Below are 16551 nucleotides of genomic sequence, written 5' to 3' on the forward strand. Positions count from 1 at the left end.
AGTATTTGGAGATATAACAGGAGGTGCTTTATCCTCCTTCTGTGCAAAACACTGAGACACCTGCAGTGGAGTTTAATGCATTTCAGCTCCTGCACTGAGAATTTTGGTCTATGTGGGAAGTGGTGCTAATGGAGTCTGCAGAGAGGAAATGCATCTCACGTGCCACAGAAAGAAGTGTGATATTAGGTCTTTTCACAGTAGCATCTTACTTTTTCAAAGACACCAAATTTAAGTGGGCTTAGAAGTCTGAAAAGCAACTTGTGCAATAAATATCCAGATCTGAGAAGGTAAAAGCATTTGATACACTGCAATAAATTTTATATATATGCTGACTTCATAATACGTTGACATATATTTTGCATAACCCTAGCCAAATTCTGTGATTTGTCTTGCTCTTGGAATTGGCCAAAATTCACACAGTTTCAGGGAGATAAGTGTTAATAATAATTGAGTAATAAATGTGAAGCTCTCAGGGTTTGTTCTCTGTACAACTAACCTATTGGACTTCTAAAATGCATTCCTAAGCCTGGCATTTTGGGCTAAATGTCTGTAGAATACCAGGAAGGGAACAGGTCCTGCAGTGACTGCCCTGCTGTGTCTCTGGTTGGTGATTAGTGTCAGGGTGACAGGCAGCTTGTGTGTATTCCCAAAAAATCTCCTGTTCGTGTCCTGTGTTCACCAGCAGCATATGGGAATACTGGAGGCAGTGAGCTCTCTTTCAAGTGTCTGATGTTCTTTGAAAGTTCCTGCAGTGACTCTCTCTGACAAAGTTAGTTTTTACAGTGAGTACCTCTACAGTGAGTTCTGTCTTCCTTCTGCTGGAAGGAAGATCATCCAAATTAATGATTCTCTGAAAAGTGATGTATCATTTAAATGATCTAGTGAAATCCTGAATTTATTCAGATCAATGGCAAAATTCCTATTGACTTAAAAGGGAATACATTTTTCATTTATGATTTCAGCCTAGGAAAAGGGAGTATATCTCTTAATGATTGGCTTCTTCTAATATTCTATCTGTATTTTATCCATAAAAACTATATAAGATGAGAATATTAAGCACACCTAAAGTATGTTGAACAAAATCCTCATGCTACAATATCCCTGGATGCTGTGACTTTTAACTTTTGAAGGCAAACCCAAGTTTCATATTTCTTTTCCTGTAACTGGTTAATTACCTCTCTTCCCCCCTAAATTTCCTGGTGTTAATACTTGCCAGATACTGAGTTTCTTGGAACACACTTAAAACTTTTGGAGTTCAGTTATGTGGCACATCTCTAATCAATAGCCAGGAGACTTTTATGCAGTCAGAAGTAGACATCAATAAATAAAGAGTCAGATCACATCTGATTACTTCAGGAAACATATTAAGAAGGATACTAAACAGAGTTTATCATTTCAGGCTTCATTGCTGGTGAATAGTTTTATAGTTAATAGAGTAAATGGCTAAATAGTTATATAGTAAATAGCTAAACTTGTTATGATGGAAGTGAAATTGGTGGGCTTTTGACAGTGATACTTAAGGAATTACTCAAACTATGTATTTATTTTTTTAACTTCTGGATGTTGTAAATGGCAGCCCAAGTAGCATTTTCTTGGAAGCAAATGGATGAAATAATCTAGTATAACCTAGATTATATACCTAGTGTATATAAACACAAATAATAAGCATCAAGTGTCATTGTGATCCACAGACATATGACTTCTGCCTGATGTGAGTTTATAATATGAGAAATGCTAGAGAGGTTTAGAGAAATCAGAGGTTTTTTTTCAAATGTCCCTGCTTTCTGACAGAGTTGGACAGAATTGGAAATTTCTCTAGGCAATTAAACGTTTAACTTCCATTACAATAAGGCCTGAATTTCTAAATCACCTATAAAAAGGATCTACGCCTGTTTCTCTAGGTCTAAGTTGGGCCTTTCAGATAATTAGACCAATATTTCACTGAATATGTGGGCAATAATGAGTGGAGCAAACCTGAAGTATCAAGAAAATAAGATGCCAATCTTTCATCTCAAGTCACTTCTACACTGCCTTTCATGTGCTCAAGCTACATCTCAAAAATGAGGCACAGTTTCCTAATTTAATTAGAAATTTTTGCAAGATGTGTTAGTGATAGTGGCCAGACAGATGTGTGTTAGCAAAGTTTTATGGCAGATCTCCTGAATTCCAGACCTTCATCCTAAACACAAACCCTTTGTCTCATCGAGAACCCAAATATATTTTACACAGGCACTGAAGTTGCAGTGTTAGATACCACAGGCAGCAGCGAGCATGCAAATGCTGTTTCCAAAGAGAAGAAAGCCTTTTTGAAGGCACCAGAAACTGTCAAAGCCAAATTAAAAATTAAAAATCCATTCTGTGGGCTGCTGACACACTAGGCTGCCTGACAGCCACAGAACCAGGAAGTTTTAAAAACCTCTCAAATGCAACAGTGAGTTGTCTGTACTCTCTGTGCTTTCCCCTTTACCCCAACTGACTTTTATGCTACAGTGAAATATCTCAGTGCCTATGAGCTGTTCATCTTGGTCATAAGGAAAAAAACCCCTCCTTTTTAAAACATCTTGAGTGATCAAGTATTCAGCTTGCTTATGCCTTAACACGTGACATATTGATGTAAAAATGACAGACTTTCTAAAAATTTTAATGATTTATTATTTATGATAATGTACTGCTGCATGCCAGTCACTCAAATGAAGAGTTATATGGCCTTCAACATGAAAAAACACTGCCTACAGCCACCAAAAGTGTTTCAATAAATTATTACATGCATTAAATTTAGGTCTCAGAGTCTGCAAGTGGGGTAAAGCAGGGTAATTCATGTTGTTTGGGTTCATAGAATCATAGAATGTCCTGATCTGGAGGAGACTCAGAGGGATCATCAAAGTCCAGCTCCTGGCCCTGCACAGGGCAGCCCCAAGAATCCCACCAGGTGCTTGAGATTGTTGCCCAAACACTTGAGCTCTGTCAGCCTTGGTGCTCTGACCCCTTCCCTGGGGAGCCTGGTCAGTGCCCAACCACCCTCTGGGGGAAGATCCTTTTTCTAATATCCAACCTAAACCTGCCCTGACACAAATTCAGGCCATTCCCTCGAGTCCTGTCCCTGGTCCCCACAGAGCAGAGCTCAGTGCCTGCCCCTCCTCTGCCCCTCCCGAGGAAGTTGTACCTGCAGCGAGGTCTCCCCTCAGTCTCCTCCAGATGAACACACTGAGTGTCCTCAGCCGCTCCTCACACAGCTTCCCCTAAGGCCCTTCCCCATCTTCATGGCCCTCCTTTGGACCCTCTCTAACACCTTAATGTCTTTCCTACCTTGTGGTGCCCAAAACAGCACACAGCACTGGAGGAGAGGCCCCACCCGTGCAGAGCAGAGCAGGACAATCTCCTCCTTTTAACTGTGAAATCACTGAAGTATCATAGCAAAATATTGAGAGTGTCAGGAAGCCTTTCTGCATGTCCTCCACTTTTATACCCCATTTTTTGTGTGTGATAACTGACGTTTCTGAGTGTCTTTGTTGGGATTCTTTCCTGTTTTACTGACCGCCCCTGTCAAGAAGAAACAGTATAGTAATAAAGGACAACACTTTTGTTGTCATGAGCAATTTACCACCATATATGTTACAGAACTCTGGAAGTCAGATGTTTATTGCTTGCTGCTGCTTGTATTACTTCTCAGCTTGCCTGAATAACAGATCATGACAAAAATCTATCTATAATTAAGGGAAACCTTGAAGCTATACATTGCTTGAATTTAAAAGGAAGCAATGCCTTTATCACTGTCATGCATTGGATCAAAATCTATTTGGGAACAGTTCTGACTTGTTAAGTGGGTTTTAAAATCCAGATCAGAATTTTGAAGTTTATTTTGAAGTAATGTGAGGTTATTTTCACAGGATACCATCACAATCCATATTATAGAGGATGGAATCAAGCTGTATAAAAGCAACAGACTTCTGTTGTCCTACAGTAGCGTGGAGGGCCTTAATGACATGTAAATCCAGCATTTTACAATTATTTTATTTTTTTTTTCAAACCACTTCACATGAAATTTGGGAGAAATGAGATGTAATGTGATAGAGATGTGACTGATTAATCTTACATGTACAGCAAAAATTCTGGTACATTATTCTGTATAAGCTTTAATATTTCTTGGACTTTTGTGGACCTGTGTCGATAGGTGAGATGTAGCTCATGTGCTGGCATGGTCCTCCTCATTGCAGCATCCAGGATCTTAATCAGCAAAGTGGTTGAGCCGGATATGATCCTGATTTCCATGGGAGTGAAATGTCTAAGCAGGCATTAGTCACAGCCTCCGTACCTGAGTGGGTACGTTTTCATTCAGCCGGGAAGCAGCAGAGTCTCCTGAGATCTGGTTTCCAGACAAAGGGAGTTCTGACAGAAATCGGAGCTTCGAGTCGCCTTTTGAACTCCTCCGCCCTCGGGGTTCTCTTCCCCTGAATAAGCAACGGGAGCTGCATCTCACTTGTGCGGTTTAACAGTGGCTGCAGTTGGCTTTGAGTAGTGTGACTTCAAACAGGACATCGCTGGAGGACTTGAACAAACAAACTGGACTTCACGAAGCAATCACATTTAACTATTCCTGCAGTGCACACTCCTGGAAGCTTGCTAACTCCTTCTGTAACAAAACAATTCTCATGCTAACTGAAAAAAAGCTAAAACTATCTTCAATTACATATTCTCTATTCCTTATTTTTATTCATAATTATTTTTAAAGTTATGTGTTTCACTGCAAGAGCTACTATCGTATGGTAAAATGTCATTTCCATATATAAATTTTCTAAAAATCTGAACTTCTACTCAAAGGTTTGGGAGTCCTAAGAGCAGCCTCTGCTGATGCATAAGGAAATTGTTTCTCTGCTTTTTCCAGTGGAGGTAAGAGTTTTCATTGCACATCTAAGAAGAAATTAATACATAAGAAGTTTGCAAGAACTGTTCGGTTGATGTTTTTATGGCACTTGGAAAAATATAGGAGCCTTCATGGATTATAAATTTAAAGTGAAAGTAATTCAAGCAAATAAAGTGAAAGTAATTCAAGTAGATAAACTGATCAGCACTGAAAATATCAGATGCCACAAACAATATTGCTAAAACGTCAGTGGTCTTATGGTCCAACAGTAGTTTTATGGTATTCTACAAAATTTTCTGATGATGCTTCTTAAGACGTTCCTGTCCCTTTCCCCTCCACCGTAAGTGTTAACGCCGACGTGTAGCTTGAATTGATCCCGTTTTTGTGACGGCAAAGAGATGCTCCGGGCCGTATCCCAGGCAAGTGCAGCCAGCCGGTGCAGGGGAAGCGACGATCCCTCTGCTCGGTACTGTCCGGACCACACGGAGATTCCGTGTCCAGTTTTGACCTCTTCAATACAAGAAACACATCGACGAGCTGGAGCGGAGCCAGCAGAGACCACGGGGCGCTGCGCGGTGCGAGAACAAGGGAGAAGCGGTGTCAGCAGGAGCCAGAGAGGTTCAGGCTGGGCACGGGGAGAAGCTCCGGGCGGCGCTGGCCCAGCCGGGCCGGACATGGCCCATCCCGGCGCTCCCAGGTCCCGCCGCTCCCGGGTCGCCCCCGGGCCCGGCCAGCGCCCCGGCCCCGCCCCCTCGCGTCATCGCCGTTCGCAGCCAACCAGCGCTCGCGGCGCGAGCCGGGCCCCGCCCCCCCCGCGCGCTGTCTATAAAAACGGCGGCTCGGCGGCGGGCGCGGGAGCGGCGTGTGAGGGAGCGGGACGGGACGGACCGGACGGGGCGGCGGGACCCGCTCCTGCCACCGCCGCTCGGCCGCCGCCCCGCTCGCCAGCCGCGATGCTGCTCGTGGCCGCCGGGCTCCTGCTCGCCGTAGCGGCGGCGGGCGGGCGGGGGTCGCCGGCCGGCGAGCAGGAGAGCCCCCCCGGCAGCCGCTTCGTGTGCACGTCGCTGCCGCTGGACGCGGCGGGCGCGGGCTGCCCGCTGCCTCCCGTGCCCATGCAGGGCGGCGCGCTGCCCCCCGAGGAGGAGCTCAAAGCCACGGTGCTGCAGCTGCGGGAGACCGTCCTGCAGCAGAAGGAGACCATCGGGAGCCAGCGGGAGGCCATCCGGGAGCTCACCGGCAAGCTCAGCCGCTGCGAGGGCGCCGACGGCAAGTCCGCGTGGAAGAACGAGGTGGGCAAGGGCAAGGACACGATGGGCGACCTGCCGCGGGACCCGGCGCAGGTCATCGACCAGCTGAGCCGCACCATGCAGACCCTGAAGGACCGGCTGGAGAACCTGGAGGTAGGGCCGGGCAAAGCCTCTTCACGTCTGGCGGTGGCTGCTTGTCGTGTTCTTCTGGTTATTTATCTGCTCTCTGTAGTGGTAAAGAACCTAAAGGGCTCCTCTTGAACGTGCTCTCCCACTGCGTGGGGGAGATTATGGTTTCCCTGCTTATCATAGCTTAGTTTCTGTATTAATATGTCTAAATCTCTCTTTCTGGGGATGTGACTTCATTGGGGTTTGAGGTACAAAGCTGACGCCTTGGGCAGTAAGAGCTCGGCATATGGTGCTGAACAGAGCAGTGGAGATGAGGAGATTGTGTTGGGCAGATTGTGCAGATAAGATGATGTATTTAGAGCTGACATAGAATAAAAAGAACCTGATTCTGTACACCTCTGGACAGAAAGAGGATTTGGTCCAAGCCCACCGATAAGTGATTTCCATGAGCCTTTGGAGAGAGACCATATTTTGAGTGGCATTCATGGAAATGTTTTATACAGGTGATTCCCACAGGATTTGTGCCGGATGTTGTTTTGCTTTTCACACCCTGAAAGCTACACTCGTGTCCTCCTGCTGCCCTCCAAATAGTCAGTGGTGATGTGCAGGTGGTAACTTCCTAAAGCCTGTTCTGTGAGGACCGGGCTGCTTTGCAAGTAGTTTTGAATGATCTGGTAGTATAACATCCTTTTGTTACTATTACTTTCCTAAGCATTCTTTTTAGGGTTGTAGAAGAAAAGCTGTGCTAGAATAACATGGTAGGTGGAACCATTTGTTTATTCTTGTCCTTAAAGATACCAGTGTTATTTGAGAGAGCGTGAGGTGCCTTTTTTTTCAGTTTTAATAAAAATACTTTCACTGGTTAATACTTACAGTTGATATAAAGAGCATCTGACTTCTTTACTGTACAAACCAAACTGAGGAGACTTTCATTTGGTGAATTTGCTCTCAAAGTGGATTAATTTTTTATTTAAAAAGAAGTGATAGTTTTTCTCTTTACTTGTCTTGGCCATGCCACTTACAGTGAGTAAACAAAAAATTGACTGATGTGCCACATGTGCACATATAAATGGAAGTGCATCAGACCTGCTCCCTACATTGATTTTATTGAACTTAAATGTATGAAGGCTCCTTCATATGAAGTGCTGGAAGCCTCCTTTTGTTTCAGGACCTGTTTAGCTACAGTACTGATAAAAGCACTGAATATGACAAGTGCTAAAAAGCAATGCCTCTTTTGTACTTGCCGGAGAGCTCCATGATCTTGCTTTCTTCCCTTTGAGTCGGGAACATATCTGCATTTCACAGTTTCTCTGTCAGAAATGACAATTCTTTTTTTTCTTCTCCTTTCCCCTAAAGCACCAACTCCGAGCCAACGTGTCCTATGCTGCACTGCCGAGTGACCTCCGGGAGATGCTCCAGCGGAGGCTTGGAGACCTGGAACGCCAACTGCTGAGCAAAGTGGCTGAGCTGGAGGATGAGAAGTCTTTGCTCCATAACGAGACATCAGCCCATCGGCAGAAGACAGAGTCAGCCCTGAATGCGCTGCTAGAAAGAGTGTCTGAATTAGAAAAAGGTAATCTGCCCAGAATTTAAACACTCCCCCATGCTGATTAATTTTGTTTACTCTCTCCTTCCAGTGCAGTAGACTGAATGTGGGCCTTAAGGGAAAGACATTAAGGTGCTGGACTGAATAGTGGGTGACAGAGCAAATACTTACATTCTCTTTTTCTTTTGTCGCAGGCTTCTTGCTTGACAGGCTGTTGCATGGCTTTGGCTTCCTGTCTCTTAATTTGGCATGTGTGGGTGGTTAAGATAAAACTCTTAGTGTTTGTGGGATGGAAAGATCTGTAGGGAGGCAAGTGGAAATAAGAAGTATGACATGACATGAGTGTAAATAGCTATGTAATGTCAAGCATCTAAATAGAGCTGCCTTTCTTTATTTGGACTGAAAATCGTATAGGCTCAATTTAATGAGCACAACTGCCTTTGAGGTAATGAATGACATTTTATACCAGAATTGTTTCCTGCTGCTTTTGGAAGTATTGTTGGTGGTCTTTCCTTTAGTTGCTGGTTATGACTTGGGGTAACTGCAGATACTTGTATTGTGCCCTATCCTAAGCTTGCAGCCTTTGGAGTTTGCAGTAGATTACACACGGTCCACTGGGGGACACTCTCGTAATCCTACTCATTCACTCTGGTATTTGGGTTAATTATTACAGAGATCTCTATGCTTGAGTAGAGTCTGTTTATTTGAATCACAAATGCCTGTGGAAGGGAGCTAAAGCACAGAACTGTCAGTATTGGCTGTGTACACGAATAGAGTGGACTGTGCAGGATTAGAGTGCCAGTAAATATCCCTGCCCCATCCTTAAATGATTTTCCAAGGTGAATAGCTCTCTGCTTAAAAGCAGCCTAATGGACATGCTTTCAAAATGGTATAAACATACCTATGTCATGAATTTAAAAATGCAGCCTAATGGAGCCATTTGTGTAATACTGTATCTATTCTTGTTTCATTTAAAAAGTGTGAAGGAGGGGAAAATGGAAGGAGCAAGAAGAGATCTTCTACTGGCTCTGTCTTTTAGTATTTCCTGAGAGCCAAGATAAAGCATAACCTGCAACTAAGTTTATGGAGAATTAGTGGCCTGTTAATGTCTCATGTGTCAAGTATATTCCCTGTTTCTGAAAGATGTGACTCATAGCAGTAAGTCATCAGAAAGAGAAAGGGAGTGGTGGGAGAACAAGAATGTGTAATTTAGTCAAGCTAAAAATAGCCTGTTCCCACCTTTATTTTTTGTGTGGGGGGTGAGGGCTGTCTTAAGTCTCCAGGGAAGTGAAGAATTTGGGACAGGACCAAGACAATCTTTCTTTTAGTTGTGTAATTTGCTCTCTATTACTGTGCAGCTTAACTGTTCTGGTTCCTTTGTCAAATCAAAGTGAGGGTAATAATGATCCCAGAATTTACTTTTATTGTAGATTAAACACAGGCAATATTTCATATGACCTCTTTTGAAAATAGTATTTCTATTGTACATTTCTTTAAAATGCAGTATTATTCAGCATCTCTTCCTGACAACTAGAGTGTCATAAGTTCCTCATTGTCCCGAGACTAAATAGATTGACAAAAAACCTAACCTTATGAGGTGAAACTATGAACTTTGGATTTCTTTATCTCTAATTGTGACAGCTCTTTTAGTTACCAGTGGGGCAGAAGAGTTTGAAGCTTGTACAACTGTTGTGATTCCCAAAGTCTCCTGGTCATTCCTTCACCAGTTTTCTCTATTGAGAGCGGTAGATGACGTAGGAGAAATAATCCTGCACCTGGTAGTGCCTGGACTTCAGTGTGATTCCTGGCTTTGCTGGACACATGAACAGGTCACTGTCTAAACCTATTTTCTCCATCTCTAAAAGGGAATAACAGTATTTCTTGCCCATCTAGTCCAAAAATAGAGATTCCTTAGGAAAAGGATTGTCTTCTTCTGTGCATGTGTCCATTGCCCAGACTATGAGGACCTTGTTATCATTTCGAGTTATGGATGCTTTCAAGTCATGAGAACTAACTGAAATACACACAAAAAAAGCTGAATATTGTTTGTTCTTTTTCAACGCATTATTGATTTCTGAAGGCTTTTTCATAGAGCAATTAATGCTCTTAATGGAGTATGTTTCTATTTTTCTATGAGAGAGTGGTGTTACCAGCCTAGTGGAGGTTGCTCATCATTAGCCCTAAGACCCTGATCTTTTTTTTGCTTAGAATTTAGAATATTTCAGGGTTTGCTCTGCAAGTCTTCAAGACAGATGCAAGCAAAAGAGAAACTCATTCTTCTCCCACCCCCTCATTCTGGGAAAAATGCAGCCAAAACACTTCAGTTGCTTCTGAGAATGGAAACTGAGAGAATGCCAATGGTTTAAAAAATCCATATGAGAATCGTGGAAAGCTTTTGTAACAGCAGCTCTTCATTTGGATTAGTGTGTGAAGTTTGGCAAGGGGACTGAATTTGTTTCAGGAATGTGAGTGAAGGAAATGAGTGGAGCTCAGAAGAACAGGTTGCTAAAAACCTAAGGGTAACATTACTGCAGGACTGGTGGGTTTTATTTCCTAATTCTTCATTCTAGAAAGTTATTTGTAGGTGACTACATCAGAAGTATACAGAAACTGCATGATACAGAGTATTGCAAGTTCAGAAAGTTTTGGTCTCAAGGGTTCTCAATTTCATAAGGAGATCTGGAATATCTCACTGGTTTTATCATGTCTTTTAAAAAAGCTAAATACTAACTTCTGCTTTTATATTAAATCAAATGTTTAATATTTTAATAGTTCATAACTTGATATTGCATCTTTAATTCAAGTCACTTTGAACTGTTCAGACCATGTCCTGATTAATTGATGGGACAGAATCAGTTCTACTGAATTTAGCTGCTTTCTGGACTATGTTACCTTTTCAGATTGGCCACTCAAAATGAGTGTCAGTCTGAGATCTTAAAATGGGAATGCTGCTCCTTGCTGCTTGTGTAGCAGTAGTAGGAAAAGAAATCCTAGTTTTGAAGTACTGTGATGCTTTAATAATGAGCATAGATGATCCATTTTAGTAAGAGTAAATATCTTTTAAACCAGTTCGAATTGCTTGAAATAGGCAGGCCTCCAGCCATGAACCAGGTGATGAAGATTGACTGCCGTATATTCTCTTGCTCTAAGTGAGCAGGAGAAATAAACCCAATAATTAGCATGGTGTGGATAAAATCTAACTGTATTTTTATGTGCTGCAAAATCAACATTCAGCAATACTACTCCAGTACTTTTTTTCTGTACCTCTCTAAGGTGCTTGAAGTTCCAAGGATTCTCAATATAAATTAAATCGTGTCTTGACCTGAATTACAGATACGTTGTTTAGCTTAATGTTAAAGGTTTTTCTTCCTCAATGTGATTCCAGGTAACAGTGCATTTAAGTCACCTGATGAATTCAAGGTCTCCCTCCCTCTCCGCACAAACTACTTGTATGGGAAGATCAAGAAGACGCTGCCAGAGCTCTACGCTTTCACTGTGTGCTTGTGGCTGAGATCAAGTGCTTCTCCTGGAATTGGCACTCCATTCTCATATGCTGTTCCTGGGCAAGCTAATGAAATTGTCCTCATAGAATGGGGGAATAATCCAATTGAATTGCTAATTAATGATAAGGTGAGAATTAACTAAATTTTTACTGTCTACATAACCAGAATAAGGCCTGACTCCTTGGTTCCTCTCTACTAACTCTTTCCTTCTCTCTGAGAGAAGCCTTTGAGATTGCAATGTCTGTCTGTTGTTCATTTACTCATTGCAAGTTCATAAAAAAAGAGGTCAAATGGTACAAATATTTGTGTGGTGTGACAAAGCAGCATCACATCTAGGTGTGCACGCACTCAGGTGTGTTGTCTGAATTTACTAGCAGATCTTGTCTTCTTTTTTGGTTTTATGAAGCAGAAACCATATTTGAAGCCACACTATTGCAACACCTGTGAGATCTAAGTCAGTTGCAGTATTTCTAATAGTAATTGTAGAATTTCTAATTGCAGAAGTTAGATATGCTAAAATGAATTTTGCAGAAGATAGAGAGCAAAAGGCACATAATTGTGTCTGCTGTTGTTATGCCTAGTGACCAAATACCAGTTTAAATACAATGTTTTCAGACTTTTTGTACAAAAAACAGCAATTGTCTCTATTTCATACCACTGATGGTTTTTGACAAGCTGCAGAAGGAGACTTGAAGAAAACAAGACCCATAGAAACTTGGCATTAAAGCAGATTATAGATCCTTACTTTCTCCACACATTCAGTTAGGTTTCCTAGTAACTCACTGCTCTCTGAGGGATCAGGTGTTTACAGGTGTACAGCACAGCTCAGGTGGTTTGTCATGTGGCCGGTTAAGGGCTTTTAACAATCCCATCATCCTCACAAATCAATAAGCCAATTATTTTTAATGGTTTGTGGAATAGAAGGGAACTTGAGCCTTGTCTTTAGCAATAACTTTTTCTCTTCAATGTTATGTTGGTACTATCAATATTCTGTGAGGCTTTTTTTCCTCACAGATCACAACTGCTCCATAGCCCATTGCATTTGTGTCTTTATGTTGCTGAGTAAGTTTTCAGATCAAATTCCTAAAGGAGCATAATTCCTCCTTGTTGTGAGCCCTAATTAACTGTTCCCACAAGTTTAACGGGAGCAAGCAGATCCCTTTGTCAGATGGTGTTGGCAGCCTCCAGAATTTAAGAGAAAAATTAACATGAGGACTGGATGGAAAGTAATGACTGAGCACTGAGATTTAAACAACAAATGCCACAGATTAATGTGTAGGATGGGGGTTGGTCTCTTTTCCCAAGTAACGAGCAACAGGACAAGAGGAAACGGCTGCAGGTTTAGATTGAATATTCAGAGAAATTTCTTCACCAAAAGGGTTGTCAAGCATTGGCACAGGCTGCCCAGGGCAGTGGTGGAGCCACTATCCCAGGAGGTATTTAAAAGACATGCAGATGTGGCACTTGGGGATGGGGTTTAGTGGTGGCCTTGGCAGTGCTGGATTAATGGTTGGACTTGGGGATCTTAGAGGGATTTTCCAACCTAAAGCATTTTATGATTATATGGTAGCAGCTTAGACACTGGTCTTGTGTCATTTAATTTGAGATGAATCACAGACTCACGTCTACAATAAAAAGCATAGCTGTGTTCCCGAACACAGGAGATTGGGACAAAGTAGAAAGATGTGGACCAACTTTTGTCCCTGAAGTTTTTGTTTCTGAGGACAGAGTAAATACTGTCCCTTTTTAGATGTTGGGCTTGAACTGGTGGACTTGGTTTGCCACATGTTTACTCTGTTTTTTGTAGGTTGCTCAGCTCCCTCTCTTCATTAGTGATGGAAAATGGCATCATATCTGCATAACTTGGACAACCAGAGATGGAATGTGGGAGGCTTTTCAGGATGGAGAGAAGCTTGGCACTGGGGAGAATCTTGCTCCTTGGCATCCAATTAAACCTGGAGGTGTCTTGATCCTGGGTCAGGAACAGGTGAGTGAGTGACAGTGTTCCAGGGTTTAAAGAAAAATAAAATCAAAACTCCCCAAACGAACAGATTTTCTCAGTTAAACACTTGGCCCTGTTGTAGATACAGTATCAAAAAGACTGAAACCACACACAGTGTAAAACAACACACAGTGTGTCTGTGAGGGTGATCTCTGCAGGCTTTCAGGTATGTAACAAATTTTTAGAGAAGTGGAGACTGTCAGCCATTCAGAATTTGATGTTTACTTTAAAAATGAGCCTGAAGTCAGAGACAAACTCAAAATCAGACATTTGGTTTCTCATTAAAGGTGTAGGTAAATAACTCTCCTAATGCAAATGCTAATAAAGTTTGAATATTAGTACTGCGAACAGAAAGTATTATGAGGTTAAGTCCTTTTGAATATAGAAAAAACCCAAAGGATTTTGAATCTTGCTTTTCTAGTTAACACTTGGTAAACAATTTTCTATGAATTGTGTGGCTCTTGGCTTCATGGTTTTTCTCTACCTATATTATACATATACCAAAAAAAAGATATTATAATGAGTAGCAAGAAATAGCCTTTCTTCAAGGTTCCCAGATTCTCAGTGGGGCAAAGAGAAATTAGTTTTGTCTTGATATTGATTTCAGTAGATACTTACCCATGGCATAAATGATGGAATGGTAAGCTCAGTATCCTAACCCACTCTGCACAGCAGATGCTCCAGCTCATACAAAGTGTTTGGCAGGTTTTCTCTAACTCTCCTGCCATTTGCCTGCACTGTGCCTGGTTCTGTCCTGTGCTATCAGTTCCGTGTTAGTGTGATCACAAAAATGTGTGATTTCTGTCCTTGAGTAGTGGATGGAGCAAGCAAACACTTCTAGGCTTGTCCAGTGGTAGTTGGAGTCACTCATTTGGTACAACCAGCCCAAGCTGTGTATTTAGATCCAAAGATCCCATCTCAGAGTCCCTGTAGCCAGTTGGTCAAGGGCTGTGGTTACACTTATAGCCATGAAGTTTTTGGTATAATCTGACACATCTTTGCAGTTCTTGCTGAAATTGTCCTGTGCCAAGCTTGCATAATATCTCCTAAATTAGCCTCAATATTTAAAGCTACCTTCCAGCTCTACTGCCCAGGGGGAGGGTTGGTTATGTGTTGCCCTTTTGGGATGTTGTGCAGTCACCACTGTTTGACTTCAGTTGTTTTGACACAATTCAGATTGGAGCTTGTAACTGTTCCATAGAATGTCTTGTTCCATGTACCTCTTCTAGAAGCTTGAATTTGTTAATCTCTGTGACCTAACTCTGCACCTCCTTCTAGCAGTGTCTGGGTGGGGAGGGACTTCAAATTTGAAGAAAATGCCAAAATAACCTTCTCATCTAATCCTAACTCTTGTGTGCCTAAAGGACACAGTGGGAGGAAGATTTGATGCAACTCAAGCCTTCGTTGGGGAGATGAGCCAGTTCAATATATGGGACAGGGTCTTAAAAGCTGAAGACATCATGAATATTGCTAACTGCTCCATCAACATGCCTGGCAACATCATCCCCTGGGTCGATAACAACGTTGATGTGTTTGGAGGTGCTACTAAATGGCCTGTGGAGACTTGTGAAGAGCGTCTGCTAGATTTATAGCTGTGATTATTTCCCATTCAAGTGCCCCCTTTAGTAGGACAATCTTCTGTGCAATCTCAAGCACTTGTTTTTCTCTCTGCCCTTCCCTGATCTTAACTCCTCAAAAGAATAAAACATTGAATAAACTGCCTCAGTGCAAAGAGAGCTGCTAGTTCAGGGTTGAGCCTGACCATGAAAGGAGCACTTCTTGACTAGAGCAGCCCTGGCTTTCCTGTGGCCTGATCCAAAAATATGCTTTGGCCTGCACAGCCTTTTGGTTGGGCCCAAGCTTAGTCCATGAGTTCTGCAGGGAGGGAGAACAGCCCTGCACATGTTCACTGTAGTACTGCTGAGAATGGGAGGTGCTGTCAGGGCACCAGGATCAACAGGCTAAGTGTGGATCCTTCCTTCCAGTCTATTGTCTCCCCTTTGAATCAAAGCCATTCTTTTTTAGCCCTTTTTAAAAGAAATCACTTAATCCTTACACTGCAGTGGTTATGGTGCAACTGTGGGTAGAGCAGAACAGCCACTGTCTGAGTGCAAGGCTCTTGCTTTTTAATTTGCAGATTAAAAATCCTTATTTTATGACAAAGAGGGATGTATTTGAGACACGTTGTACCAGTTCAATGTGAAGAAAGGGCTGTTTAATCAGCACAGCTCCATTGAAGTAGAGATGCTTCAGGTGAGGTTCTGTCCCAAAGCCTCTGTCCTTTGCTAGCCAGGATCCCAGTGTAGATGGATGGATGAAAGATTGTACTTGTATTTTCTGTAGGCTGAATGTACTGACTTCCTAGTGACCTGGCTTGTAAACTTTTCTCTATTGTTTCTCTTGCTTTAGTCAATGTCTTTATTTTTTTAAATATACAAGCTGTGATTAAGTGAATTTCTGTTTTGTTTTGCTTTGAAAGGCCTTTTTATGAGCAAGTGCCAAAGTTCAGTTTCTGCTTGCTGAGAATTGCTACATATTTTTCCAGCATAAGTCTTCTGCACTGGTTTATATGTTATTATGATGGTCCTATGTAATATGAAAATGTGCTGCTTTTTCAATTCTTGTTGACTGTCTCTTCTGTAAGCACTGGGCTGACTACTATATTTTTTTATCATTTTCTCTCAATATTTTGCAAATAATGTTGCTGTTTCCTTGGCATTGATGTGACTACTTGGTTTGTGGCTCGCAGATAGCAAATGCACTGTACTGGGAAAGAGTTAATACTTTTGTTATTTAAAAGAAAAAGGATTTAAAGGGGGGGGAGGGGGAATTTATAAAGCTAAATATCATATTTTATTTTTCATATGTTTGAATTGTAAGAATAATATGGTGACAGTCCCATTTGTAGGGTAAAGTTACATATTTCCATGAATATGTAGTATGCTGTTCTTAAAAGAAAATTCTTATAATGAACTTTTAATTAAAATGCACTGTAAAATGAGTCTCTTAATTCCTTTATAGTCACATAAGACACTGAATATTCTCTTTCATAGCTGCTCTGAGTTCAGCTACTGTCTCCCTAGACTGGTAGAAATACAGACTTGTAAGAAGTTTTCTTTATTCCCTAAATTCCTTAAATCTCAATCTTCAACCAAAGAAGGGGGGACTCAGTGGAACCTTAGCTGGTGAGAAGGTCTCTCCATTTGGCTGTGGTGGGTGCCTGAAGGTCCAGCTGAGCTCTACCTCCTCCTGCTGCTCTCTCC

General features: G+C 42.0%; 1 protein-coding gene across 1 annotated transcript; it reads left to right on the plus strand.

The window, feature by feature from the left end:
• Positions 1-5721: 5721 nt before the first annotated feature.
• NPTX2 (neuronal pentraxin 2) lies at positions 5722-16289 on the plus strand. Its single transcript, XM_027656662.1, has 5 exons — positions 5722-6261; positions 7594-7810; positions 11169-11413; positions 13094-13273; positions 14653-16289. Exons 1-5 carry the CDS (start codon positions 5815-5817, stop codon positions 14878-14880), a joined length of 1317 nt encoding a protein of 438 aa, XP_027512463.1. The 5' UTR covers positions 5722-5814; the 3' UTR covers positions 14881-16289.
• Positions 16290-16551: the final 262 nt, after the last annotated feature.

Source organism: Corapipo altera, unplaced genomic scaffold, assembly GCF_003945725.1.
Source record: "Corapipo altera isolate COAL_440 unplaced genomic scaffold, ASM394572v1 104, whole genome shotgun sequence".
Taxonomy (NCBI): domain Eukaryota; kingdom Metazoa; phylum Chordata; class Aves; order Passeriformes; family Pipridae; genus Corapipo; species Corapipo altera.